We start from the raw sequence: 25,497 nt of genomic DNA, 5'->3' as shown, positions 1-25,497 counted from the left end.
ATCTGACTTCCCGGCCCCGCAGTGGCAGCCTGTGCCAGGGCCCCCAGCTAAGGGATCCTCCCAGCTCTGGTATGGCCCCCAGCAGGCCCCTCACACAGTGGGCTGGGCCAAGGCTGGAGGCTGGCAGGAGGCCTGCGTGGCCTCCAGGGTACCTGGGGGTCTGCCCCAGTGTGGGCTCCCCAGGCAGGCAGGGCATATGAGAAGTGCGGGAGGGGGTCCAGCAGTGATTTCAGGCCTCTTGTGACTCTAAACAGAACCACCTGGAGGGTGTGTGTATGCAGGCCGAGTGGGGGCAGCCAGTGGTTCCCATGCCCACCCCTGCCTTGGGGATGTGAGTCAGGCAGATGTCATGTCAGGCATTTGCAAGCTGGGCCTACTGCTACCCTGGGGTGGCGAGGAGGGGCCCCTCCAGCCTCACCCCACCCCCACCCTCACCCTTGGCCCAACTTCTCAGGACCTAAGCTGGAAGGAAGGAATTTTTGAGAGCCAGCTATCTCCCGTGGCCTGGGCCCGGCCCCCCACTGCCCGGAGAACTTGGTAAGCAGTGGTCTCCAGCCTCTCCAACTGCAGAACCATCCTGGCTGGAGAGCTTGAGCTTCTGGTGCTGGCCATTCCATCCGGGCGAGTGACCTCCTCACTCTAGGCCTCAGTATCGTGACTGGCAAAAGAGAAATGTTGTATTAAAGGGACATAAGGTGTTGCTGGCAGAGCAGCAAGTGGGGGGGTGGGCAAGCAACAGCTAGAGTTAGACAAGGTGTTAGGATGAGCTGACACTTGAGCTGGGCTTTGAAGAATGGGAGAGTCTCCAGTGAGGTTCCTGGGGGGGAGAAAGGTGTTCTGGCAGAGGGCATACCCTGAGCAAAGGCTGGCAGGTACAGTGGTGGCTAGAAACCTAGCCTAGGACCCTGCAGGATGAGGTCGTGGACTCCCTCTCCTTTCTGAGGCCACATAATGATCTGATCAACATCTGACTCCTCCACTAGCCTGTGCAATAGGTACCTCATCTGTCTCTGTCACCTGCCACTCTTGTTGGAGTGGCCCGAACAGTGTCTGGTGCATTAAAAGTGCTCAATAAATATCAGTTAAATAAATGAGAAGCTTCTCCCCAAACAAGATGAACTTGGGGGTCAAGTGCTTGTTCAACAGCCCCTGCAAGCGCCTCCAGAGGCTACAAAACAGTGGTTTGCAAAATGTGGTCCCGGGTGCATCACCTGGGAACTTGTTAGAAATGCAAAGTCTCGAGCTCCAACCCAAACTTCCTGGCCTGCAATGTTTTAACAAGCTCTCCAGGTTGATTCTGTTACATGTTAAACTTTGAGAACCAAGGCTCTAAAACTATGTCCACAGGTCCCCTAAGAGCCCCTGAAGAACCCATTTGCAGATGGAGAAGTTACAACTGTGGCCAAGCCTCGCCCCAAACTCAGATATTCTTGATCCCTTCCCTTTCCCCAGACCAGTCCAGGGTACAAAGGAGAGCTCGATCATTCGCCCTATCAGGTTTCGAAGATAGGAAACCGGGGGTCTGGAAGCAGGGGGCGGGGCATTCCCCTCGGGAGTAGAAGGCGGGGCCAAGGGTTCTGAGCCCCGCCCCATCCCCGTTGCCCCGGGAAACCCCGGGTTGTAACAATAACCCGCTGACGCGCTTCTGGGAGGGATCCTGCAGAGTCCGTGGGCGGGACAGCTGGGCTGCGGACCAATGAGAGAGCTCGGGCCCCGCCCCCGCGCCCCCTCCCCCAGCGCTGAGCAGGGGGCGGGGTCGCTCCCGCCGCTCCTCCCCTGCTCCGTAGGCGGCGCTGTTGCGTGCGGGGGCTGCGACGGGGTCGCCCTGAGCCGGGAGCCCCGCGCCTCAACCCCCAGCCCACGGGCGGGGCACGCGGGAAGGCCGAGGATTCCGTGGCCGCGGGCGGGCACGCCCCGCCCTCTCCCGCGCCGGGCCCGCCCCCTCCCCGTCCCCCGCCCATCCCGAGGTGCAGCCGGCGCTGAGCGCGGCAGGCGCGGGAGCTGGCGCTGGAGCCGGAGCGGCGGCGGCGGCGGCGGCGGCGGCATTCACGGGGCGGCGGCGGCGGCGGCGCGGGCTCCGGCACGGGCTCGGGCTCCGGCATGGTGCAATCCGGCCTCGTCCCGGGAGAGCGGGGCCCGCGTGCGGGGCCGGCGCCGGGGGAGCGGCGGCAGCGACGGTGGCGGTGGTGGCTGCAGGCGCAAGCAGGCGGCAGGTGCTAGAAGCGGGGCTGGGCGAGGTGTGTGCCCGCTGGGCTCCGGGGCCGCCGCTCCCTCGCTGCTCCCATCTTTCCCTCTCTTCGGGATTCCCAGCGTGTCCAGCCCCCTGTCTCCGCGCCCCGGCCCATGGCGCCCCGCGGTTGAGCCGGCGCCGCCAGGGACCCCTCCCGCGGGCCTCCCCGGGGCGCGCAGATCCCGGAGCCGCCCGCCCACCCTCCGCGGAGTCTCCCTCCCTTCCTCGCCCGAGCCGGGCGGGACCATGGCTGCTAAGCTGCGAGCGCATCAGGTGGACGTGGACCCGGACTTCGCGCCGCAGAGCCGGCCGCGCTCGTGTACCTGGCCCCTGCCGCAGCCCGACTTGGCCGGCGACGAGGACGGAGCGCTGGGTTCAGGGGTGTCTGAGGGCGCCGAGGACTGCGGGCCGGAGCGCCGGGCTACGGCCCCGGCGATGGCCCCAGCGCCGCCGCTGGGCGCGGAGGTCGGACCGCTGCGGAAAGCGAAGAGCTCCCGGCGGAACGCGTGGGGGAACCTGTCCTACGCCGACCTCATCACCAAAGCCATCGAGAGCGCCCCGGACAAGCGACTCACGCTCTCGCAGATCTACGACTGGATGGTCCGTTACGTGCCCTACTTCAAGGATAAAGGCGACAGCAACAGCTCGGCGGGCTGGAAGGTGGGAGCGTCCGGCTGGGGAGGGGGGCTGGGGTCGCCGGCTGGGGATTCCAGGGGCCGCTAGGTGCGTCCGGGTTCCCAGTGAGCCGTCGGGAGGGAGGCCCCGGGGCACCCCTTGGGGTCACGGAGTGTGTGCCCAGGGAGTGGGGCTGGCCGGCAGACAGGCGGGGGCGTGCTGGGAGCAGCTGTGTGCGTGCTCTCGATGCAGGGTGGGAGGTCTGGTGAGGTGACAAGGGACTGCTACTTTGAAGCACCCCCGAGGGACACCCCCACCCCATCCTTGGCAGCAGAGCAGAGGAACCCATTTCCAGGCCTCGGGTATTAGGGGGCCCCCCTCTTCACCCCCACGAGTTTGCTTTGTGTGTTACTCTTGTTTTATACCCTCTCCACCCAGGGCACCCTCCTTAAAGAGCCGGAATAATGATTTGGGGCCAGCCCCTGCTTTCCCCCCAAATCTTTCCCACTGTCCTCCCTGGAGCTGGCTCCAGGGTAAGGAAGGAGTGCCACCCTGAGCCCACAGTTCTTCCTGTGGTGTCAGGAGTTCACCCTAGGGCACCAGCCAGCCTGGGGTGGGGAGCTGGTCAGGTGAGCTGGGATCTGACCTCTCCACGGGGCAGCTGCTCTTCCCCCTTGCCTGGGTCAGCATGGTGATGACCTCTGCTGGTGTGAGGGCAGGGTATTGAGGACTGGAGATCTGTCCCTGCCCACCCCAGGCTGTCTTCCACTCTCCTGGCTTTCCCAGCCCAGATGGATTGGGAGGGGAGGGGAGGGGAGGGGAGGGGCAGGGGCACCCCAGGAAGGCCTCCATGCCATCCAGTGGAAAGGGGGGAGCCATCTTGGGAGAGGACAAGGGCTTGACTGGATTGTGGCCTCCAGACCCTCCTCTGGCCGTCTTGTCCAGGAGTGGGGATAGTTGGTGCCTTTGCAGAAGGAGGAGGTTGTAGGGGCTGTGCCTAAGGCCTCTGAGCTGTTAGGCCTCCTGTGGGAGAGGGGTCTCTGCAAGGGGGGCTTGCCTAGATGGAGGGAGGGAGCTGTGCCTAGTGGTGGCTGCAGACAGGGTCAGGGGAAGGAGGTGTGCCAGAGGAAGAGGAGGCCTGTGGACGTGGACAGCTCTGGTTGCCCAGTGGCTGCCTCGTAGGGGCCACAGTGCTCTGACCTGGGGGCGCGTGACTCTCAGGCTTCTTGCTGGCTGCTTCTCTGTCTCTCTCTGACCACTATGGGGGTAGAGGCACAGGTTGGAGGCACTCACGTGAGTCTCCCTCCACACCCTCTCTCCAGTCCCCTTGGTCTCAGACCCCACCAGAACACTTATTCCTCCTAAGTGGGCACTGCTTTTGGGTTTTGCAGCTTTGCTCCCACCTCCCTCCCTGTCCCCATGCATTGTCCCACTGTTCACTTCTCCCTGTAGATTTCCTGTCCTCAAGAGCATAGCGTTTGGATGCCTCTTCCAGGAAGCCTTCCCTGACCCCTTTTAGCTAGCTAAGGACTCCCTCTTCTCTGGCTCTCTCCCCGCCTGTCACAGGGCTCAGTCTTTTGTGTCTTGTTTCATTTCCCTTCCCCACACCCCCTTTAGAAGACAGTGGCAGTGTGGGAGCAATCTCTGTGCCCACAGCAGCCAGCGTAGAGCCTGGCACTGGGGAGCCGTCAGTGCTTATCTGGTGAGAGTGTGAGGAAATGGGTGGCTGGTGCAGAAGATACTGAGGCTGGGGAGGGTACTGTGGGCCAGAGTAAGCTAGGAGGGCTTCTTGTAGGAGGTGGAACTCCGCTTGAGCTTGATGGATGAGGGCTGGTGGGGGACGCTGGCAAGAGGAGACATGGGGCTGGATGCTGGGGGAGAGCTGCAGTTCATGCAGGGTCTCGGGGTCAAGCCCCGTGCCAGGCACCTCTGGGCATCGTGTCCGGTGTCTCCTTTAGTGCCCCCAGCAGTCCCTGAGGTGGGTTTTACTGTCACCATTTACAGAGCTGGGCGCTGAGGCGCAGAGTGGAGGAGTGAACTGCCCAAGGTCACACAGTCGGTAGATGGGAAAGCTGGACTCCAATCCAGGTGTGTCTCCCTCCGAGGCCCCATAGAGTCTCTGGAATAGTGTCCTGCTGGCACTGGGTGTGGGAGGGGGACCCAGATGGCTTTTGAACAGGGGCAGGTCTAAATCCTAGAATGGGACTGGGAATGTGCTTGGAGATAACATAGTCCCATGAGTTCATTTCTCAGGCGGTGTGACTGAGGCCCCGGAAGGGGACGGAACTCCTTAGGTCGCTGGTGAGCGGCAGGCCTTGGATGACGGCCCAGGTCTCCTGCCTACCCACTGGAAGTGGTTTCCACTGCACCACGGTGTTGGGGACACACTGGTCCTCCCTCCACCTGGCTCAGGAAGGAAGGAGCCCTGGCAGGCGGGTCCTGAGCTGGGGCATGGGAGAGGGAGCCTGAGGCTTGGGCTTGTGACCCAGGCCCTGGCCGAGACCACCCAGGCACTGGATGAGGGCTGTTCAGGGGGCCTCTGGCCTTTCTCATCTCATTCCCTCAGTGCTGCCCTCATTCTGCCCCACCCCCCATCCTTTTCCTCCTCTCATTCCTGCTCCCCACCCCACCCCACCCCATTCCCATTCAGTCCCTCCAGGAACCCAGTGGAGGGATAATCCCCAGCTCCTGGGGCCAGTCTGTGCTTAGCAAGGCTTCTGTACACCTCAGGTGCCAGGCCTGGGGCTGGGGCCCATTGTTCCTTCCTCCCTCCCCTCCCCCACATAGGTGTTGCACCTGAATCCTTGGGGTGTACCAAACCCTGTATTAGATGGAGGATGGGGGACCAAAGGGGAAGGCGTCGGGCCTGCCTTCAGGATGCATCAGGGCTCCACACCCAGGCTGTGTATTTTACAGGCAGGAAGGGCTGGGGATGGGGGCAGGGGTGCAGGGAGGGCAGGTTAGACCCCCCTGGGAGCCCAGGCAAACCCTCACAGAGAAGGTGGCACTTGATCCGGGCTGTCTTCATTGGGGGGCAGAATTTGGGAGAAAGTCTCTCCAGGGATGTTGACTGCATACGCAAAGGCAAGGAGGTAGAACTGTACTAGACCATTGGGTGGGCCGGGCCAGAACCAGTAGCTCCTAGGGATGGCTGGGAGGCAGCACGGGAAAGGAGGAGCGGGCCAGATCAGGAAGGGCCCACATGCTTGGCCTTTGCCCTGTGGTCCCACCTCTGATGTGGGGAGGTAGTCAAAGGTGCTGAGGATAGAAACAGGAGGAGGCAAGATCAGCAGCAGGTGACAGGACCCCCAGCAAGCTGAAGCCTGCAGAGAGGCTCGGCTTGGTGCGGGAGACCCCACCGAAGAGGCTGATAGTGTTTCCCTCAGGGTGGAGGGTCTCCAGGCCCTGGGTGAGGACTTGGACAGGAGGTCCTCCTCCCTCTGCAGTGTCCTAGAAGTGTGTTTGTCCGACAACCGGGTAGAGCCTCCCACTTCTCGGATGCTCCAGCCCCATCTTCCCTGGTGCACAACTCCTCCAGGCAGCCTTCCAGGCTGCTATGGGTCCTGGTGCTCCTTCCATTTAGCGGCCCCTGGAGTTGTTCTTCCTGCTTTTGTGTTTCCTGGCTGCCAGCTCCCCTGAGAGCTCCCAGGCCAGGCCTGGGTCCCTCCCATTCCAGTCCCCAGGCTTGATGGGGGAGGAGCACAGTGGATGGGGACTTCCCTTTTCCCTCAGGGCCTGGAGCTGCCCTGTGGTTGGGGGATGGGGTCTTGAGGGGTGGTGCTACCCCCATCTGGCCGAGGCTGGCCAGTAGGTCTTAGGTGGGGTGGAAGGAGGGACCGATGGAGAGACCTCTGGGAGAGGGGTCCTGTTACAGCCAGGCTGAGCAGTAGTTGTGAGTGCAGAGGGCTCCCGCTTCTCGCCTCCTTCCAGCTTGCTCCAGCAGGGCTCCCTCCTCCTTCTTTGTCCTCCGGGGATCCCCAGCCCCAAGGGCTGGTGGGGGTGCGGGAGGAGGCGGTGTGAGCCCCGGTTGGGGGGTGTCCTCACCCCCCACACTGCACGAGCTGGGGGCTGGCAGCTGCCCGCCTCCTGGGCACGAGCCCGTGCCAGCCGCTCCTGGCACAGTTGCTGGCACGCCCGGCAGACTCCCACGGCCACCTGCTCACACCCACCCACGAGCGCTGGCGCGCTGCGGGCCCTTCCGGCTTCCCGGGCCTCCCGGCGCCCCTCCCCCGCCGCCCGGCTCCGGAGCCCCCACCCCAGTCCTCTGCTCCCCGCCGGCCCCCTCGCTCCCCGCCAGCCCCTGGGCCCGGCCCCCTCCCTGCGCAACTTGGGGAGCTCTGGAGTCTGGGTTGCGGGGAGGCCCCCTGGGTTGCCGCGGGGAGAAGGGGGGAAGCGGAGACAGACAGACGGACAGACAGGGTGAGGGCCCCGCCTGCCACCTGGCGCCGCTCCAGCGGGACGATGGCGGGCAGCGCCGTGCCAGGCGGTAATTGCAGACAGACTAATTTAAAGAGATGAGACGGTTATTTTTAACTCGTGTTAAGGTAATGAACGGCGCGGGGGGTTTGCGGGTTCGAAAGTTCAGCGCCCCCCAGCCCCCACTTTCTGCGGGTTGGGGCTCCCCTCTCTGCACACACCCTGAGGACTCCAGCTTGGGGACTGACTGGAGTTGGGGGCCTCTGCCAGAGACGGGGCGGACTGAGAGGGCCAGGAAAGAGGCGCCCCCTAGTCCAGCGCAGATCCGTTCACATTCTGGCCACCATGTTTCCAGAGGTACTAGCATCCCTGTATCCCAGGGGGAGAAGTGACTTGCCCTGGGGTCGCGTCCCTAGGAAGTGTCCGGCCTGGGACTTGAACCCCTTTCTGACCCCCAAACTCAAGCCTTTTCTGTGCCATTGGGGCTGGAGGAGGGGGCTCGTGTTTGGATCTTGAAAGGGTGCAGGCTTGTTCCGGGCAATCCACAGTCATGTCTTTGAGCAGCAGTTGGTAGTGGCCACCGCACAGGGTCCTGGGGGTTGTGGAACCCCCCTCTGTCTGGGTCCTCCGAGGAGTGGGGGTGGGTGGTCATGAGCTAGGTGTGGATATGAGCTTCTGGGATAGGACGTACTGGCTATAGCAGGGGAGCCCCCTCCTCACGTCACTGTCTCCCTTACCTGTGGGAGGCTCACCAGCAGCCCCTCCCTATTTGCAGCCTATGAGCTTGCCTCCCAGCTTGGGCGTGGGTACGCATGCCCCCCCCCCCTCCTTCCACCTCCAAATCAGACTTCAGGTCTCCAGGGAAGGTGGGGAGTCATGGAACCCAACATTACTTTCCAAGCCTCCTTCCCCAGCTCCGTCCCCTTCTCACACACCCCTGGTGACTGAGTGGCTGCCCTCTGGGACTGCCCATTGTATTGCAAGACAGGTCTTAAAGTTGTTAGCACTTCCTTCCTTCTCCCTGGCAGTGGTCCAACCCCCTGGAGCATCACTTGTGTCCTGGTATATTAGTTCAGCTGCTTGGGGTCAGCTGGAGCTGTGGAGTCGGAATTGCTGAGGGGTGGACAGAGCATCCACAGAGCACCCGTGAGGGAATGTGATCCAGTGTGTGAGCTGGAGCAAAGCTCTTCCCCATTCTGGTCCTTGGTGTTCTCTTGGGTGTCCAAAGGGCCTTAACTGGATCCCTGGTTCTTTCAGGCTGCAACTGACACTGTCGGGTTCTAGGAGCCATGAGGGGTTAGTTGGGACCCAGGGCACAAAGCACCGATAGGATTTCTCATGGGTGCAAGCATATGATTGATTGATTACAGGTGTGGATGGACTTGAACTTGGGATTCCTGCTTGGGGACGCCTCCCCTGCCCCTGGCAGTACCCAGGTGGCAAACATTGGACACAATGAACGGAGTGCTCATGGCAGTCTCAGCGGGCCCCCGGAGCAGGCAGATGGGGGGGTGCAGGGTGCTGGGTGGGCATTAGCTAAGGCTCTGGGCCCTGGGTAGGGTGCTCAGGGGGACAGCTGGATCTGGAGCGCCCCCCTTCCTCCTGGCACCCTGGTTACCATGGAAACCAACTCCTGTTTGGGAGGGTTTGGCTGTTTGCTGCCTCTCCCCACCCCCCAACCCATATGTGGAGGTGGGAGGGGGGCCAGGTGGCGTGTGGGGGAGGGGCCTCCCACACCCTCCCCCTGGGGCCTCCCTCTTTGCAGAGAAACCTTTCTGGTCTCTAAAGAGGGGTGCCTCTTGTGGGAAGGGGAACAAGAATTAACGTCTGGGTGCCAGGCAGTTGGGCACTTCGCATACATTCCCTTTTTATATCGTCTCTGGATCCTGCCAGATATGTGTTAATAGCCCCATTTTGCAGTTGAGGAAATGGAGGCCAAGAAAGGTGAAGTCACTTGGCCAGGGCAGCATAGCTGGGATGAGGCCGAGCTCAGATTTAGACACAGACCTGTCTGTGTTCCCCCCTGTGCTGTGCAGCCTCAGCCCCACACACCCTAGTGCTCCTGTGCCCCGAGGCTCACTCATGCTCCAGAACCCTCTGGGGCTCCTCAGTTCCCCTGCGAGCCAACCAAGCTCAAACTGCTCTGTTTGGATCCCTGGGCCCTCAGCTGGCCTTGGCCAGGCCCTGCCCGCCCTCCTGCTTTCCCTGCTGCCTACGATCTCAGGACACCTTTGCATTTGTCACTTTCACACCCCATACTTGCTGCCGTTGTCAAATGCTCATCGAGGGAGCTACTGACTCATGGACTGATCCCTTGTGACACCCCTCAGAAACTAGGCTGGGTGCTTGGGTGGATTGAATACAGGCCCACCTCTCAGGTGATTCTGGAACCCACTACATCTCTCTGAGAATCCCTACCTTAAATCCTTCATTGTTGGCAAATGTGGTTGACAATCAGAGTCAACCTGGAAGTTTTTGAATAAATAATACAGGTTTCTAGTCCTAGTTCAGTGGCTCTGATTCTAACAGGTCTGTCTAGTGACGGACCAGATCCTGAGCCAGTGCCTCAGGTGGTAGTGTCCCGAGCTCCTGCTTGTACCTCCCTTCTGCTCCCAGTGTAGACCAGCTTCTTCTCCAAGCAGGCGGCCCAGGTGAAGCCCCCTCCTCTCCTCGCTTTTTTGTTTCCTCCAGAGAATTGAAAGCCATGCAGTCAGGTCCAAGGGACTGACTCCACCGCCCCGACACCTTCCCCCTCGCTTAGGAATCACACTGCATAGACACAGCTGGAGAGGATGAAACTAGCAGCCGGGGCTGACACCCTGTGCCACTGGGAGCCTTTGGCTACAGGAGGGAGGATGCATGTTGGTGTAAATTCTCAGCAAGCCTCCGGAACTGGACCAGTGAGGAGCTGAAAGTCACAGCCCCTGTTCTCTGATAGCTCCCTATGTGTACAGTGCCGGGTTGTTCCCACAGGGTCCAGTCCAGGGGCCTTAGCATGACACTCAGGGCCTTGGCCCCCTGGTCCCAGTCAGTCTCTCCAGCCACATCACTCCGACCTCCCGCCTTCTGACCCTCGAATTAGCCACACTGAACTTTTCTAGCCGGGGATTCAACCGCCATGTGCCATTACACATGCTTTCATCTAATTCTCACAGCACCCTGTGAAGCTGGTACTGTGACTCTACCGGTTTTGCAGAGGAGGAAACTAAGTCTAGAGAAAGAAAGTGGCTTTCATTGTCCCCTGCTGTAAGTGACAGAAATGAAATTCCCCAGGGCTAACATCTCCCTAGCCCAGAGTGCTGGCCAGGCCTGTCCAAGCTGATCACGCCCTCCCTGGGGGATGACTCCAGGGGTACCTGGCTCCCTTTCTCAGACAGAGCTCCCTGAGGGCAAGCCCCGAGCAGCCCAGTGTGGTGTTTTCTCCCCACTCCCACGCCATTTGCAAGCCCAAGGCTGCTGACAGCTTCCTCCATTCACCTTAACTACAGGTGTAAGCCACCCAAGACAGTGCTGCTCAGAGGAACCAGACTGGCTCCCTGACCTTGAGTGGCCCACAGGTCAAACTGGGGAGGTAAGATGAGGACTCCTGAATTTGACTCAGGATAAAGATGTCTCAGGGTCATGAGGGAAGGCCACATAATGAGCCCTGGGTATTCGGAGAATACCAGATATTGTCTGGGGAACCAGACAAAGGAGGCCAAACCCGCCTTTAGGAGCCCCATGAGGTCCGGTTCTGTTGGTCAGAGCACAGCAGGACTCAAAGCTAGGGAAGCAAGCTGGGCTCTAAAGGAGAGCAGTCTTGAATATCAAGCCAGGGAGCTGGCACTCCACACTGGGGAGTGATACAGGCAGAGAGATCATTCGAGGATGATGCGGACAGGGGGAAAGACAGGCTTGGGCACCCAGTGTGGGCCTGGTACTGGGGTCCAGGGGAGAAGATGAGCCTGAGAGGGTAGAGGCCCAAAGAATCCAAGAAGCAGGCCTGAGGTCCCTTAAGGATCTTAGAAGTGAGACAGGGTGGTGTGCTTATAGGAGTCTTGGAGGCAGTGGGCAGGAGCGGAACCTGGCCCTGGGTGGCCTTGGGCAACTGAGCCTCAGTTTTCTCCTCTACAAAGTGGGATAATGATAGGACTTATGCCCGAGCAGATGTCATTACTGCTATACGTTGCTCTGAGAAAGGAAAGGAATCCCTTCCCCACTGCTGTGTAGGGCGGGGATCCTGGGCCCTGATCCTTGAGAGACACTGACTTGTGCGAGTGTATGTGTGTGCTGGGGGCCAGTGGTCCTTCCTCTGATGCCTCCCTTTCTGTCCGGAGGTGTCGGCTATTCAGGATAAGCTTCAACCTGCCCCCACTTGACCCACTGCTTTCTGGCCTGCAGAGCTTTCCTCAGGGCTTGGGAGGGAAGCAGGCAGGTTTTAGGCTCTGTATTTTCACAGATGAAGGCAGTGGTTTGCTCAAGGTCACCCTTGAACCCAGGGCTGCCTGCCCCTGGACACGGGCTTCTCTTTGCCCACTGGGGTGGCTGTGTGACCTTGGGCATGGCCCTTCCCTCTCTGGCTCTCTGGCTCTCTCCCATCCAGAGATCCGAATTCCCCTCCCCCAACACTCTGGGATGCTGTGTTGCCTCCTCCACCCTGTCTGTCCCCTCCCCCTGTCCTCTGCTGGCCTTGCCTTCTCTGTAACCTGAGCTGGGGCTGTGGGGGAAGGGGGCTTGCCCTCTGCCAGAGGCACCTGCCAGCAGAGCAGATGTGAGGGGATGGAGGCCCCCTCCCCCCAGGGGATCTCAGGCTCTTAGCCCAGCTAGGCTGGGGCTGGGGCATGCAGCCCTCAGCACACCCAGCCCTGGCCTCTGGCCTCTACACCCAGAGCTTACCCTGGGCACTTGTTCATTTTCCAGCGGACGTTCATGCTCCAACGTGTCCCGCAAAGACCTCTCAGTATCCAGAAGACAGATGGCAGATGAGGGCTGGTGCCCCGGTCTGGGTGGGCTGCCTTGGGCTCCTGGAGCCCCTTGGCATGGGGACAGAGGGCCAAGGGCAGCCCCTGGGGGAGAGGCCAGTGTCTGTGCGGGTGGCCGTGCCCCTGGGAGAGCAGATGGTTCTCTTGGCGCTGTGCCCACTCTTCCTCTTTCCCCCCTAGGAGCCAGCCTACAGGGCTGGGGCACAGCTGCTGGGCCCTCCCCAGAGCTGGGCCCAGGGCAGGGCTGGGTGAGGTCACCGCAGCTGCTCCCAGGGCCTGGGGCAGGGCTGTAGGGAGGTGCTGCCTACAGAGGGGACAGGGCTCAGATTGAGGAGAGATAGGGAGAGGCCTGAATGGCTTTGCATCTAGGGATCCCCATCAGTCTTGGACGAGGGAGGCAAACGTCTGCGGAGGAGTTGATGAGCCAGTATGGACAGCAACCCCCTCCCTCCCACTCCTACCCCAGGCCCACCTGGGAGCTTCTACCTGGCCTGGGCGCCTCCTTAGACGCATCTCAGGGTGGGAGGAAGAACAGGGGCCCTGGGTGTGAATTCCAGCAGCACCACTTATACCACGTGACCTTGGGCAGCTCCAGGTGTCTCTCGAAGCCTCAGTTTCTCATCTGTGAAATAGGCATACTGAACCAACACAGAGGCTTGTTAAAAAGACAGTAAGATTTTAAGCGTTGTGGCAGCATGGCGCGTGGCACACGATGAATGTTCAGTAAATGGTGGTTTCTCTCCTCCCTTACTTTGCTAAATTCTCCCGAGGGTCCTGGAAGCGCTGAGGAAGAGCAGGGAGGGGGCAGAGGCAGCTAGAGCTGGCGGGGAAAGCAGGGGTGAGGATGAGGAGGCAAGGCCTGGAGCTCTGGCCTGAGGTTTTGCTGAACAGCAACAGCACAGAATTGCCAGGTCTGAGCGGTTCACAGCCGCTGAGAGCTCCGTCCTGTGTGTTGACTTATTATGAGCCAACGGTTGCTCCGCAAATTTCAAGTAGCGAGGCCAACTCATACACACTCACATTCTGGTTGGTGGTTCTGTTTCTCCGCAGTGGCGCTGAGGTAGGAGCGGCTACCTTTGGGACTTGCAGAGGGAACTGGAAAGATGTCACAGAGCTTGCCTTGACGGAGCAGCAGGAACCAGCCAAGCAGAGACAGAAGGAGGGGCAGAGGGAACAGGAGTGTGCAGAGACATGGCGGTGTCAGACCTCCAGGGGGGCTGGGGCCCAGCGGGGCTGAAGGGAATGCGGGTGATGAGGCGGGAGAGCCTCAGAGGGCCCGTGTATGTCAGTCTGGAGTTGGACCCAAGCCCACAAGTGATGAGAAGCCATGGGCTTTTGGGTAGAGGTGGGCCTCGACTTCTGCTGGTTTGCTTGTACCGGGCTTGGCGTATGGGCTCCGCTATCTCTGGGGTAGGCCTGGGGGATGTCTTGGGACCTCATGCCTTGCGTTCGACATTTTGCTCCTCCTGGCCCCTGGCTGCCCACTGCTGTTCCACCGCTGACCCCAAGCCCAAGCACCTGTTGACACCTGTAGGCCTGATGCCCCCTCCACCTGCCCTCCTCCGCTACAGACCCTGCTACCGAGGATTTGCACACGGCCTCAGGCCTCTCCAAGTCAGCCCGTTCAGCCTGGAAGCCTGTCCGCGCCGAACACCCCAGCTTTAGCCCAGGTGGCAGAGCAAGTGACCCTCAGAGAGACTGTGACTCCAAGACAGGCGTGTGTTGCTGGCCAGCCTGGGGCCCCGGAGTGGGGTGTGGCATAAATGTTGGGACGGGGGCTGCTCCTAGGGCTCTGAGTCAGGGAGGGGATGAGATTCTTGACAGATAGGTTCTCATCCAGGTCCCAGCCTTCCCCGTGAATATCACGATTGTTACCCTCTTTTATAGGGGAGGCCCAAGGTCCCATGAATGAACTTGGGATTCCCACTCTGCTCCCCACCTTTCTTCATGCAGGAAGGAGGGGGAGGGCAAATGTGAGTCATGGAGGGGGCCAGAGAACTCACACAGCCCAGGGAGGCACTCAAGGGAGGAGCTGGAGCTGGAGCTGGATGGTCATCACCATTGGGTAGGCAAGGTCCGCTTCCTGAGGGAAGGGCTGAGCTAAAGCTGGGACAGTGGTGAAACCTGGAGAGATGTCCAGACCTGGCTTTGGGATTGGGCGGATGGACATGAGACCTAAGACTAAACCCGGGAGGGTCCTGGCATTGCCCAGATGTCAGGACGGCCAGGAGGTAGCATGGGACTCCTGGTGGGTGGGGGACACAAGATTTGGGTCTCCTGCCTGACGAAATCCAGGAAGCTTGGGCTTGAGAACTAAAGAGGGGATGGCCATTGGGGTGGGCAGCAGGACAGTGTCCCTGCCACGTGGGGGAGGGCATGGGAAGAGCCCTGGCTTTGGAATCCAACAGCCCTGAGACCCGGACCTGGCTCCATAACTTCTCAGTTTTGTGGCCCCAGGAGTCATTGAGCCCTTAACCCTCCTGAGTGCAGTTTCCCCGCTTTGTAACATAGCGGTACCTATTGGCAGAGTGGTTATCAGGCTTGAAAGAAGAAATGTATCTAAAGAAGCCAGCCTGGGTCTGGCACGTGGTAGGTAATGGTAATGCCCTTCTCCTGCCTTGGTATTTGAAGCACGTGTCAGTGGTGTGCTAGAGCTGGCTTGCATGGGCTCATAAGAGCCAGTCCTGCACACTTTTCCCAGTTCTATAGTCAGTGATGTCATGCTGGCAGCTTCAAGTTGGCTGCGATGGGAGTATCCATGCCGCAGAAATCAGCAAAAACTACAAATCAAATCGAGTGGGATCTTTTCTCTACTGGAGAGCTGGAGGAAGTCAATCCTGTGGGCCCTTTTTAGCCCGAGAGGGACTAAATGGAAAGTGGTTGGGCAGAGCAACCTAGGACTCAAGGTCTGCGGGCCCTGTAGGGCCGGTGGAGATCGGACATAGTCATAGCGCCAGGCAGCCCTCTGTAGGCAGGGGACAGGGACATTGCCACATTCTCCCTTCTCCCCCCTCCCCCCCCCCCCCCGCCACCGTCCTGGGGCTCTGGCAGGCTCTGGCTTGGAGGAGGAACAACGGATGGGGTGAGCTATCAGAGAATGGAGCTGTACTGGGAGGAGAAATGAGGTTGTAGTGGAAGATAAACGAGGTTGTACTGTCAGGGAATGAGGTGGTACTTGGAGGCAAGGTGAGCCTGCATTATTAGATAAATGAGGTTGTACTGTCAGGGGATGAAGAGTACTTGTAGGAGAGATGACGTCCTGCTGGGCTAGTCGGGTTGCACCGTCAGAGAACACAGCCCACCACAGGCAGAAGGAGAGACTCCGACTTGGAGGATAAATGAGGGTGTCCCGCTGGATAAATGAGGGGGCCCGTCAGGTGAATGGAGTGCTGTTAGCAAATGAGGTTGTACTCGCTGGATAAATGGGACTGGTGTGCTGGATAAATGGGGTTGTGCCGTCAGATGAATGCATTACTGCTCGTGGGCGAAGGGTGTCCTGGGAACAGATGAGGGTGTCCCGCTGGATAGATGAGCTGCCACCACCAAATGGATCAGACCCTGTCCGTGAGGGAGGCACCGTCAGCAAGGACAAGGTTGTTCTCTTCCCACTGGAGTGTCTTCCGGCCCGGGTGGGACAGGCTCTGAGAAACCTTGGCCGAAGCAAGCCCTGGATTACTCCAGTCTATCTGGGCAGCAGGACGGAACAGGATGGGGGCTGGGGAGGGCAGCCGCACGTTCACCTTGCAAGGCCTTCTTCAAGTCTCTCGGAAGCCCTTATCCTTCTTTGCAGTTCCCTCTGGATCGTACTGCTCCTGACTTGTTCCATCCCATGCTTGTCTCTCGTCCTGTGCTCCCTTCTCTCAGCCCAGTTTGGGGAAGCCCCTCTCATGTGCCAGCTACTCTGCGCAGTTTCCTTTCGTTCTGCCTGCAACACGGTGTTAACCCCCCTTTACTATCTCTCTCTCATTCGTTCAACGAACATTTATGAGATGCCTAGTATGTGTCAAACACATGGGGTATGGTAAAAATGGACAAAAATCCCTCATGAAACTTATATTCTAATATGAGGGGAACCAGATGATAAGTAAGTACAGGGGCATCTGGGTGGCTCAGTCAGTTAAGCGTCCAACTCTTGATCTTAGCTCGGGTCATGATCTCACAGTCTGTGAGTTCGAGCCCTCCTTCGGGCTGTGTACTGACAGTGCAGAGCCTGCTTGGGATTCTTTCTCTCCCTCTCTCTGCATCTCTCTCTCTCTCTCTCTCTCTCTCTCTCTCAAAATAAGTAAAAAAGATTAAAAAAATAGTAAGTACAGAGTATAAATTATACATTAAAAAAAATTTTTTTAAACATTTATTTATTGTTGAGAGAGAGAGCACAAGCAGGGGAGGAGCAGAGAGAGAGAGAGGGAGACCCAGAATCCGAAGCAGGCTCCAGGCTCCCAGCTGTCAGCACAGAGCCCGACACGGGGCTCGAACCCATGAACCGTGAGGTCATGACCTGAGCCGAAGTCAGACGCTTAACCGACTGAGCCACCCAGGTGCCCCTAAATTATACATTTATATGATTGATATATGAACTTATTAATGTACAGATTTATATATAAATTATTAATTTAGAAAGTGATCATTGCTTTAGAAAAATTTAGAGCAGGTAAGGGGGCCAAGAAATGGCAGGGAAGAGGAGCAAATGGTGGTCAGGATGGGCCTCATGGCAAAAGACGGTATCTGAACACAGACTCGGAAGAGAGGAGAGATTGATGTGGGTGTCTGGGTGAACGGTTTTCCCCTGAGACAGAGGCCCCAGGGTGGGATTGTGCCTAGTAGGTTCAGGGAACAGGAGGGAGGGATCAAGCGGGACAGTGTTAGGGGAGGAGTCTGAAGGGTCACGGAAGGTCTTGGCAAGGTCAAGGTGGGTTATGGCAAGGCCTTTGTTCTTTACTCTGAGATGGGGGGGCGGGCATCAGAGGGCTCTGGGCAGCACTGGACGTGATCCAAGTTATATAAGGGATCACTGTGACTGCTGGGTGGCAGAGGGCTTTAGGGAAGCTAGGGTGCAAGCAGGTTGCTGTTTGAGGAAATAGAGGTTCAAAGCACCTTGCCCCAGAGTTGCACTGCCATGGAGCCCAAACTGGAATCCAGACCCAACACCAGAGGCCATGGACTTTACCCTGCATCAGCCTCCTCTCCCAGGTGGGTGAAACCCCAGGGGACCAGCCGCCCTAGCCCAGGCTCTGAGGGAGAGTGGGATGGGCATGGATGTAACCCATTGTCCCTTCCCTCTCCCCCGTGATGGCCTCCCTCCTGCTAACCTGCCCCAGGCCTGCGTGGAGGTGCGGGAGGTGTGAGGCCCCAGAAGCCAGGCCCAGCTCTGGGCACAGGGGAGCCCGGGCATGCCGGGGCTGTGGCTGTGGTGGCGGGTTGCTAGGTGACTCCAAGAGGGAGCCCTGGTTACTGCTGCCTGGCAGAGGCGCCTCCCTCCTCTGCCGCCCTCACCTCCTCCGTGGCCTCTGGCCTCCCAGGAGGCCTTGTGGGTGAGTCGTGATCTGCGCTCGCCACTGGATCTCGGCTGAGAGCTCTGACTGGTACCAGGTGGCTGGGCCCTGAGGAGCCAGACGGGGCTTCAGGACTGGGACTTCCTCAGGGGCCACAGCCCTGGTGCACACCTGGTACCCAGCTCCACAGTCAGAGGGCTAGTCCTTGCCCAGCCCTGGGCCACCTCCCTGGGTGACCTTGAGCGAGGTACGGCAGCCCTCTAGGCCTCAACTGCCCCATCTGGCCTGCAGAATCCCCTCCACAGGGGCCTGGTTTTTGGTGAGAGGGCCAGGGGTGCTGAGCCGGCCTAGCTCCGGGCACCCCATCCCCGCTCCCTGGTGGCTTGAGTGTGTAACACTCAGTTTTGCATTAGATTCCCTATACCAACAGAGTTCCCCTACTTACAAAAAAAGAAAAAAAAAAAAGTTTGAAAGCCTCTGGACTGGACGATTTCAAGAACTCGCAGTGTCGACAGTTGGCACAGCTCATCGGTGGCCAGGTGGGGGAACAGGCCCGGAGAGAAGGACAGGCTTGCCCAGGTGAGGCTTGGGGGAGTGGAAAGAGCACCGTGCTGGGGGCCAGGAGGCCTGTGCTCAAATCCCTGCTCTGCGACCGGGTCCTGGGCAACCTTGGGCAAGTCCTTTCTTCTCTCTGGGTTGGACCAGCAACGGTTTCAGACTGGAGCTCAAGCCCCCAGGGGTACCTGGCCAGGCACGGAACAGAGTGGGGAAGGGTGCAAAGCTTCATAGGCCCAGAGCATATGCTCTTGGTACAGATAATCTAAAACATTATTTTTATATTCACGAAACTTAGATGCATTATGAAGTACAATGCAAAATCCCCCTGAATGCTAGAAATGGAAGCACAAGGCTTAATAGGAAATTTTGACCTTGCAACGTGCCCCCAGTCCTCCCCTGCTGCCAGCTTCTAGGGATAGTTTACATGGAAAGTTTGAGAAGCACTAGAGTACTGGCTTCCTAAGATTCTTTGGAAATTCCCTGACTTGTTTCCCTCTCCCGTGGTGGAATGTGATGGCCTTTAGTCTCGAAGTGAGACTAACCCGAAATCCACACCTGGCTCTGCCATTTGAACTGTGTGACTGGCAGCTTACTTAGCCTCTCTGAACCTTACTTTCCTCATCTTGAGATAGGGATCACAATCTCGGACTTGGATGGAGTTTGATAGAATACGTGAGATAAAGTGCTTATAACACCTAGGGCTGAACAAGCAGGTACTGAGTAGGTGCCAGCACTTGGCAATGTCCTTCCTTCTCTCCTGCTGCCAGCACTCAGAACCAGGCCGGCACATAGTGACATTGATCATTGATAAAGAGTTGTGTTCCCTGACCAACCTCCAGCTGGAGAGGCTAGGAGGTGGAGCCTCTGGTAAGCCAGACAGTCCCATGGGGAGAACTGAGGCCCCAGAGGCCTCTGAACACAGGTGTGGAGGAGGGGCTAGGGAGCCAGGTGTAAGGGCAGGAGTGGGAAGGGGGTATCTACTTAAGGGAGCACCATTCCCTGGGGGTCTAGTTCCCCTCTTCTCAGGGCCCCAGGAGAAGCCAGGCAGGGCAACGCTGACAGGGGCCTTGGAGTTGTCACCTCCCACGACCGGAAAGTGCCAGTGATAGAGAGCTGGGGTTGGGGGGAGCAGGGCTTGAGGGGTCAGGTCAGTACCTAGAACTGGGGTGAGAGTGGAAGTATATCCTGGGTGACAGGAAGGACCCCTCCTTATGGAGACTGATGGGAAGGAGGCAGGAGGGAGGGCCCTCACCCGTCAGTGGTTATGGGGCTGGGCAGAAAAATGAATTACGATTACGTCCATGAACTGGCTAGATCTGGGTAGTACCTGGCATTGCTGCCTGTGGGATCCTGGGCAAAATTACATCATGCCTCTGGGCCTCTGTTCCCTGGTACAGTGAGATGGGGTAATGCCAGCTTCCCAGACTTGTTGGTGCCTACCACAGTTATACTCAGGACACGATATTAGGGAGGTAGAGACAGAGCAGGTCTGTTGGGTGATCTAAGAGTGTGGTCTTCTGGCCAGAGTGAGGGCTTTAACCAATGTTTACGAGCACCTGGTGCATTCACCGATCGGTACCCACACACATGACCTCAGGTAGTGATTTTACAGCTTTCTGAGCTTTCATTTCACTGAATGGTGCCCATTTTTGCCAGAGTAGTTCACTGAGGCCCTGAGGCTCATAGAGATTGAGTCAGTAGCCCATGGTCACGTAGCTAGGTGGCCGAAAAGAGCTAGGCATCCTGCCCAGCTCTTCTGATAGCCAAGCCCATGCTGTTTCCATGGCAGTGCCTGAATCCGGAGGTCAAGGCCACTAGGTGGTAGGCGCCCAGGCTCAGCATAAGTTCTACTCCTTCAGGTGCCTCTGGGGAGCCAGGTCATTGGAGCTATGGCCCCCTCCCCACCTTCTTTGCAAAAGCGGGCCATGACATAGGGAGCACTAGAGGCTGGCACAGCAGAAATTTAGAAGAGAGGGTGTGCAGGGTGGCAGAGGTAGAGCCCAGGGAGGTACCCAAAAGGGCTGTGTAGCCTTGGACAAGCCACTTCAACTCTCTGAGCCTTGATCTTCTTGTTATAAACGGGGATTATGCCACTTGATTCGTGGGGACTTTGTGAAGCTTCCACCAGGAAGGGGCTTTTGGGAGCAGAGTTACTGTGCGTCAGGTGGTCAGGAAGGAGGGCGGGCTGGAAAGCTGGGCTGGCCTGAAGGTGGGCACTGTGTAGAGGTGGGCTCTGAGGTCCCCAGGGCTGATGGATGTGCTCTGAGGAGCTTGCTGGGATCCAAGACTTCTAAGGGTTCACAGGGGCTCACAAGAGTTGGGGGAAATTTTGGAAGAGTTTCGGGCCCATACCCACCTTAGAGGCCCCCCGCGTATTCTGCTTTCCCTGGCCAGGCCCTCCCAGCAAAGGGTTAACAGCCTTCTCTACCTGCAGTTGCATTTTAAAGACACGAAATTAAAGCAGGTAATTTATTCTCCCCACACACGAAAGAGCAATTAGTTCTAAACAGGGCTTAATCAGTCACCGCGAGATTGATTTCTGGAGCCCTGGGTTTTCGGGCTCCTGGCGCCATGCCAGGCTGGGGAGGGAGGGGGCAGACAAATGAGCCGCGGAGGCATGAGCCCTTACATAATCTGCTGGGGGGCCCTGGCAGCCTGGCTAGCCCCAGGCGGGGCGGGGCTGAGCTGGGGAGAGGGGGCCCTGCTTCAGCTCCCTGAGAGTAGCCCTCAGGGTTCGGCCAGGCCTCCTGGGAAAAGGCCAGGCCCAAAGCTCCAGCCCCACCCTCTGGGCAGTGGAAGGGGGGCGGTTCTGGGGTAGAAAAGGTGGGTATTCCTGTCCAACCTGGTACTTACACCTGTTCTCCCACACACACCCCCCCCACCCCCACCCCCGACCCCATCCACCCTTCATTTCTGTTTGCTCCCACTGCCCGTTCTGGCCCTTCTACTTCCTCTCTCGCTTTTCTATTTTCTCCCCCTCCTCTTTTCCATCACTTCCTCCTCTTTTCCCATGGTCTCCTTGCATCCCACTCCCCCACCCATGTCCTTGTCTCTGGCCACAGAACTCCATCCGGCACAACCTGTCGCTGCACACCCGTTTCATCCGCGTGCAGAACGAGGGCACGGGCAAGAGCTCCTGGTGGATGCTGAACCCCGAGGGCGGAAAGACAGGCAAGACCCCGCGGCGGAGGGCCGTGTCCATGGACAACGGGGCCAAGTTCCTGCGCATTAAGGGCAAGGCGAGCAAGAAGAAGCAGCTGCAGGCACCTGAGCGAAGCCCCGATGACAGTCCCCCAGGCGCGCCAGCCCCGGGGCCCGTGCCTGCCGCTGCCAAGTGGGCCACCAGCCCGGCCTCGCACGCCAGCGATGACTACGAGGCGTGGGCCGACTTCCGCGGCGGCGGGAGACCCCTGCTCGGGGAAGCGGCCGAATTGGAGGACGACGAGGCCCTGGAGGCCCTGGCGCCGTCGTCCCCGCTCATGTACCCGAGCCCGGCGAGCGCGCTGTCGCCCGCGCTAGGTGCGCGCTGCCCCGGGGAGCTGCCCCGCCTGGCCGAGCTGGGGGGCCCGCTGGGCCTGCACGCGGGCAGCGCGGGGCTGCCCGAGGCCCTGCTGGACGGCGCGCAGGACGCGTACGGGCCGCGGGCCCGGGCGGGGACGCCCGCCTACTTTGGCGGCTGCAAGAGCGGCGCCTACGGCGGGGGCGGGGGCTTCGGGCCTCCGGCGCTGGGCGCGCTGCGCCGCCTGCCCATGCAGACCATCCAGGAGAACAAGCAGGCCAGCTTCGCGCCGGCCGCCGCGCCCTTCCGCCCGGGGGCGCTGCCCGCGCTGCTGCCGCCGCCGCCCGCGCCCAGGCCCGGCCCGGTGCTGGGCGCGCCCGGGGAGCTGGCGCTGGCGGGAGCGGCCGCCGCCTACCCTGGCAAGGGCGCGGCCCCGTACGCGCCGCCGGTGCCCTCGCGCAGTGCCTTAGCCCACCCCATCAGCCTTATGACGCTGCCCGGCGAGGCGGGCGCCGCGGGCCTGGCGCCTCCGAGCCACGCGGCCGCCTTCGGGGCCCCGCCCGGTGGCCTCCTGCTGGACGCGCTGCCGGGGCCGTACGCGGCCGCTGCCGCCGGGCCGCTGGGGGCCGCGCCCGACCGCTTCCCGGCCGACCTGGACCTCGACATGTTCAGCGGGAGCCTCGAGTGCGACGTCGAGTCCATCATCCTCAACGACTTCATGGACAGCGACGAAATGGACTTCAACTTCGACTCGGCCCTGCCTCCGCCGCCGCCTGGCCTGGCCGGGGCCCCGCCCCCCAACCAGAGCTGGGTGCCGGGCTGAGGGCCGCCTTCCCTCGCCCCCGGGCGCCCCGCCCCGCCCCCAAGGGGCTTCTGTCTTCCCGTCCTGATCCCCTGGGCCCCATCCCCATTCCAGCTTCACGGGGTGGGGTGGGGTGGGGGGATCCGGGAGGCAGCCCCAGGTCTGCTAGAGAAGTCCCTCAGAAGTTTACCCCTGAGGGAAGTGGTAGGGAGGGGCTGGGGCACCTGCCATTCGTGCCCAAACTCCTGAGACCCGCTCCACCTCCCTCCTGGGGCAGGAAGCCTGGGCGGAGCGGAATTTCGGGCTGGGTGGGAGTGGGGACCAGCCAGGCGGGCTGCTCTGGTCGGCGATGCCAACCGGGAGATGTGGCACGGGGCCAGAGGCGGTCTGAATCTTCGTTTCATTTGTGAGGGCCGCGACGGATAGCCCACCCCAAACTCCAATCTGATTCCCAACTCACACCTTCCCACTGGTCTTAGCCCCACCCACCCAAGCCAGGAACCCCCTCCCGAAAACACCCACGCCTACCTATTGGCTGTTCACCCTGAGCTGTTTCCCTTTAGCCCTAAGCCACCCTTAGAGCCCCCATACCCATGATTCAGCCCCTCCCTCCTAACCCTGCAGGCCCTAACTTCTCCTCTCCTCTCAGGTTGGAGTCAACCCCCCCCCTCACTTCCCCCTACCCCCCGTACTGGTCTCAGCCTCTCCAGCAGGTCTCAGCTCCGGATCCACCCCCCAAACCAACACCCCTTTCTCCGTTCCAGTCCTGCCTCCTCTCCCGTATTTATAAGTGTCCGGTCGGGGCGGGCTGTGGGCGCGGCGTCCCCGGCGCATATCGTAGGCAGTGTACCGTGGCCGTGCCGTCAGCGTGTGCGTGTGCGTGTGTGCCGTGTCGAGGCCGTGTAGAGTGCATTGTACAGCATATTTTCATGAATAAAATTGTTTTAAATATTTCCCGCGCCTTGGGCTAGCAGGGGTGGTGGTGGCAAAGGAGGATAATTGGCAGGAATCGTTGCGGGAGGGGGGTTGTCCCTGTGCCTGAGCCCCTATTGTGGTTTTGTGTCTCAGTATATGTCAGCGTTCACTGATGCCTGTCTGCTCAACACACATTGGTTAAGCGCCTACTGAGTTCTGGACGCTGGCGATGTGCCTGTGTGGAGCTCTGCACCTGTTTGTGTGAACATATGCATGCAGGAAGTTTCTGGTTTGGGGAAATTCTGTCCTGAATACATAAGCCTGAGAGGTTGGGAGAGAAGGCACAGATATTCGTTGAGAACCTGTTCGTGTCGGGTCCTGCATTAGGTATGATTTTTGTTCCCATTGTACAGATGAGAGAAGAGGACCTGAGAGGGAGAATGGTTTGGGAAGGCCTGTTGGGATAATGGAAGGGAGGCCTTTGGAGGCACACAGACTTCTCTTTGAATCCGCTCCCTGCCACTTGCCAGCTCGGTGACCATGAGCAAGTTTTCAACCTCTGTAGTCTTACTTTTCTGGTCTAGACCACAGAAGAGTAGCATCCCAGAAGGTGGATTTCGGCTGAGGAGGAAATGAGGAAGGTATGTAAAGTGCTCAGCCCTGCACTCATTCATTCATCCATCCATGGAAGCTTCCGTGGGCATCTTTATTTTTTACTTTTCCCTCACTTCCCCATAGCGAGCGCCTTTAAGTGCCAAGGTCTTGCACCAAGCATTGGGACTGCCAGAGAGAGCATCATAGGCACAATGTCTGCCCTCAAGTAACTTAGAGGCTCAAGGGGACACAAGTGAGTAAACAGGAGATTATCGATCAGAGCTGTGATGAATGGAGGAGACAGGCTGTGGGAATGAATGACCCTGCCGCACCTGTCCCGGGCTTGAGGCATCGGGAGGTACCTGGAGGGGGTGCTGTCTCAGCTGAGCCTTGAAGAGTGAGTTGGCATTGGGAAGGGAAGGGATTCAGACAGAGAGGGAATGGCATGTTCAGAGGCCCAGAGTCGAGATCACGTGGGTTCCAGAACCAAAAGCAGTTTAGTGTGGCCAAAGTTCCGAGATGGAGAGATTACTGATGCCGGAGAGGCAGATGGGCCAGAAGAGGGAGAGGATCAGTGACCGGGCCAGCGGTGCTGTTGGTGACTCAAACCAGGAGGGATTGGGGAGAGCAGTGGGGGGAGAAGGGGAAAGGATGAGTTCCCATAAGTTTTGGATAGAGAATCATTGGGACTGGTTTGGGATTGGACACAGGGGGTGAGGGAGAGGGAAGAGTAAAGAGGTGTCTGGTTTCTAGTTGGGCACTGGACAGACAGGGCCATTCCCTGAGAATCGAGGCAGGAGGAGCCCAGGGGAAGGTGGCATGCCCAGCCTCAGACAGGCTCCATCTGAGTTAGATTCTATGGAAGCCTTGGGATTTGGGAGGGTTGTTCAGCACTATGTCCACTGTGTGAATGGCAGTCCCTGGCACTGGGCAACATGGTGGCCTGGGGATGTTCAGCTGGATCGTGGAGTCAGAAACCCCGGAGAGGGAAGAATCAAGAGCACAGAGGTTGTCACGGAGGTGTTAGGAGTGGCTTGGGGGATGGTGCTGAGTGGGAAGAGCAGGGCGGCCCCAGGGCTGCTCCAGGGAACACCTAAGAACACATTGGCACAGGAGGAGGAACCCACTTGCTGAGAAGGAGCAGCCGAAGGGAGAGAAGGAGGAAACCCAGGACACTGAGCTCCTAGAGCGTGAGGAGGGCGTGGCCCTAGAAATAATGCCTAGTGCTCTTACCTTTGGGAGCCTCACTTTCTTGGTCTGGAAGTTGGGGCAGACGCACCTGTCTCAGACCCATTTTGAGGAGTGAACAAGATTGGAATTATTCTCTGAGGTCATACTTCTGGCAAGGGGCAGAGCAGGGTTCTTGCCTACACTGTGTACCTCCAGTGCCCAGGCTTTCCCGTGGCCCCCACTGC

The 25,497-nt window shown here is 59.5% G+C and overlaps 1 protein-coding gene across 1 annotated transcript; it reads left to right on the top strand.

Annotated features, from left to right (window-relative positions):
* Positions 1–1,831: 1,831 nt before the first annotated feature.
* Positions 1,832–23,526, top strand: FOXO6 (forkhead box O6). The gene is made up of 2 exons (XM_019429173.2): positions 1,832–2,890; positions 21,335–23,526. The coding sequence occupies exons 1-2, from the start codon at positions 2,477–2,479 to the stop codon at positions 22,592–22,594; spliced, it is 1,674 nt and encodes a 557-aa protein (XP_019284718.2). The 5' UTR covers positions 1,832–2,476; the 3' UTR covers positions 22,595–23,526.
* The last annotated feature ends 1,971 nt before the right edge of the window (positions 23,527–25,497 follow it).

Source organism: Panthera pardus, unplaced genomic scaffold (assembly GCF_024362965.1).
Source record: "Panthera pardus isolate Hobbes unplaced genomic scaffold, ASM2436296v1 HiC_scaffold_11, whole genome shotgun sequence".
Taxonomy (NCBI): domain Eukaryota; kingdom Metazoa; phylum Chordata; class Mammalia; order Carnivora; family Felidae; genus Panthera; species Panthera pardus.
Note: the sequence above shows the minus strand (reverse complement) of the source record. Positions and strands in the feature narration are given on the sequence as shown.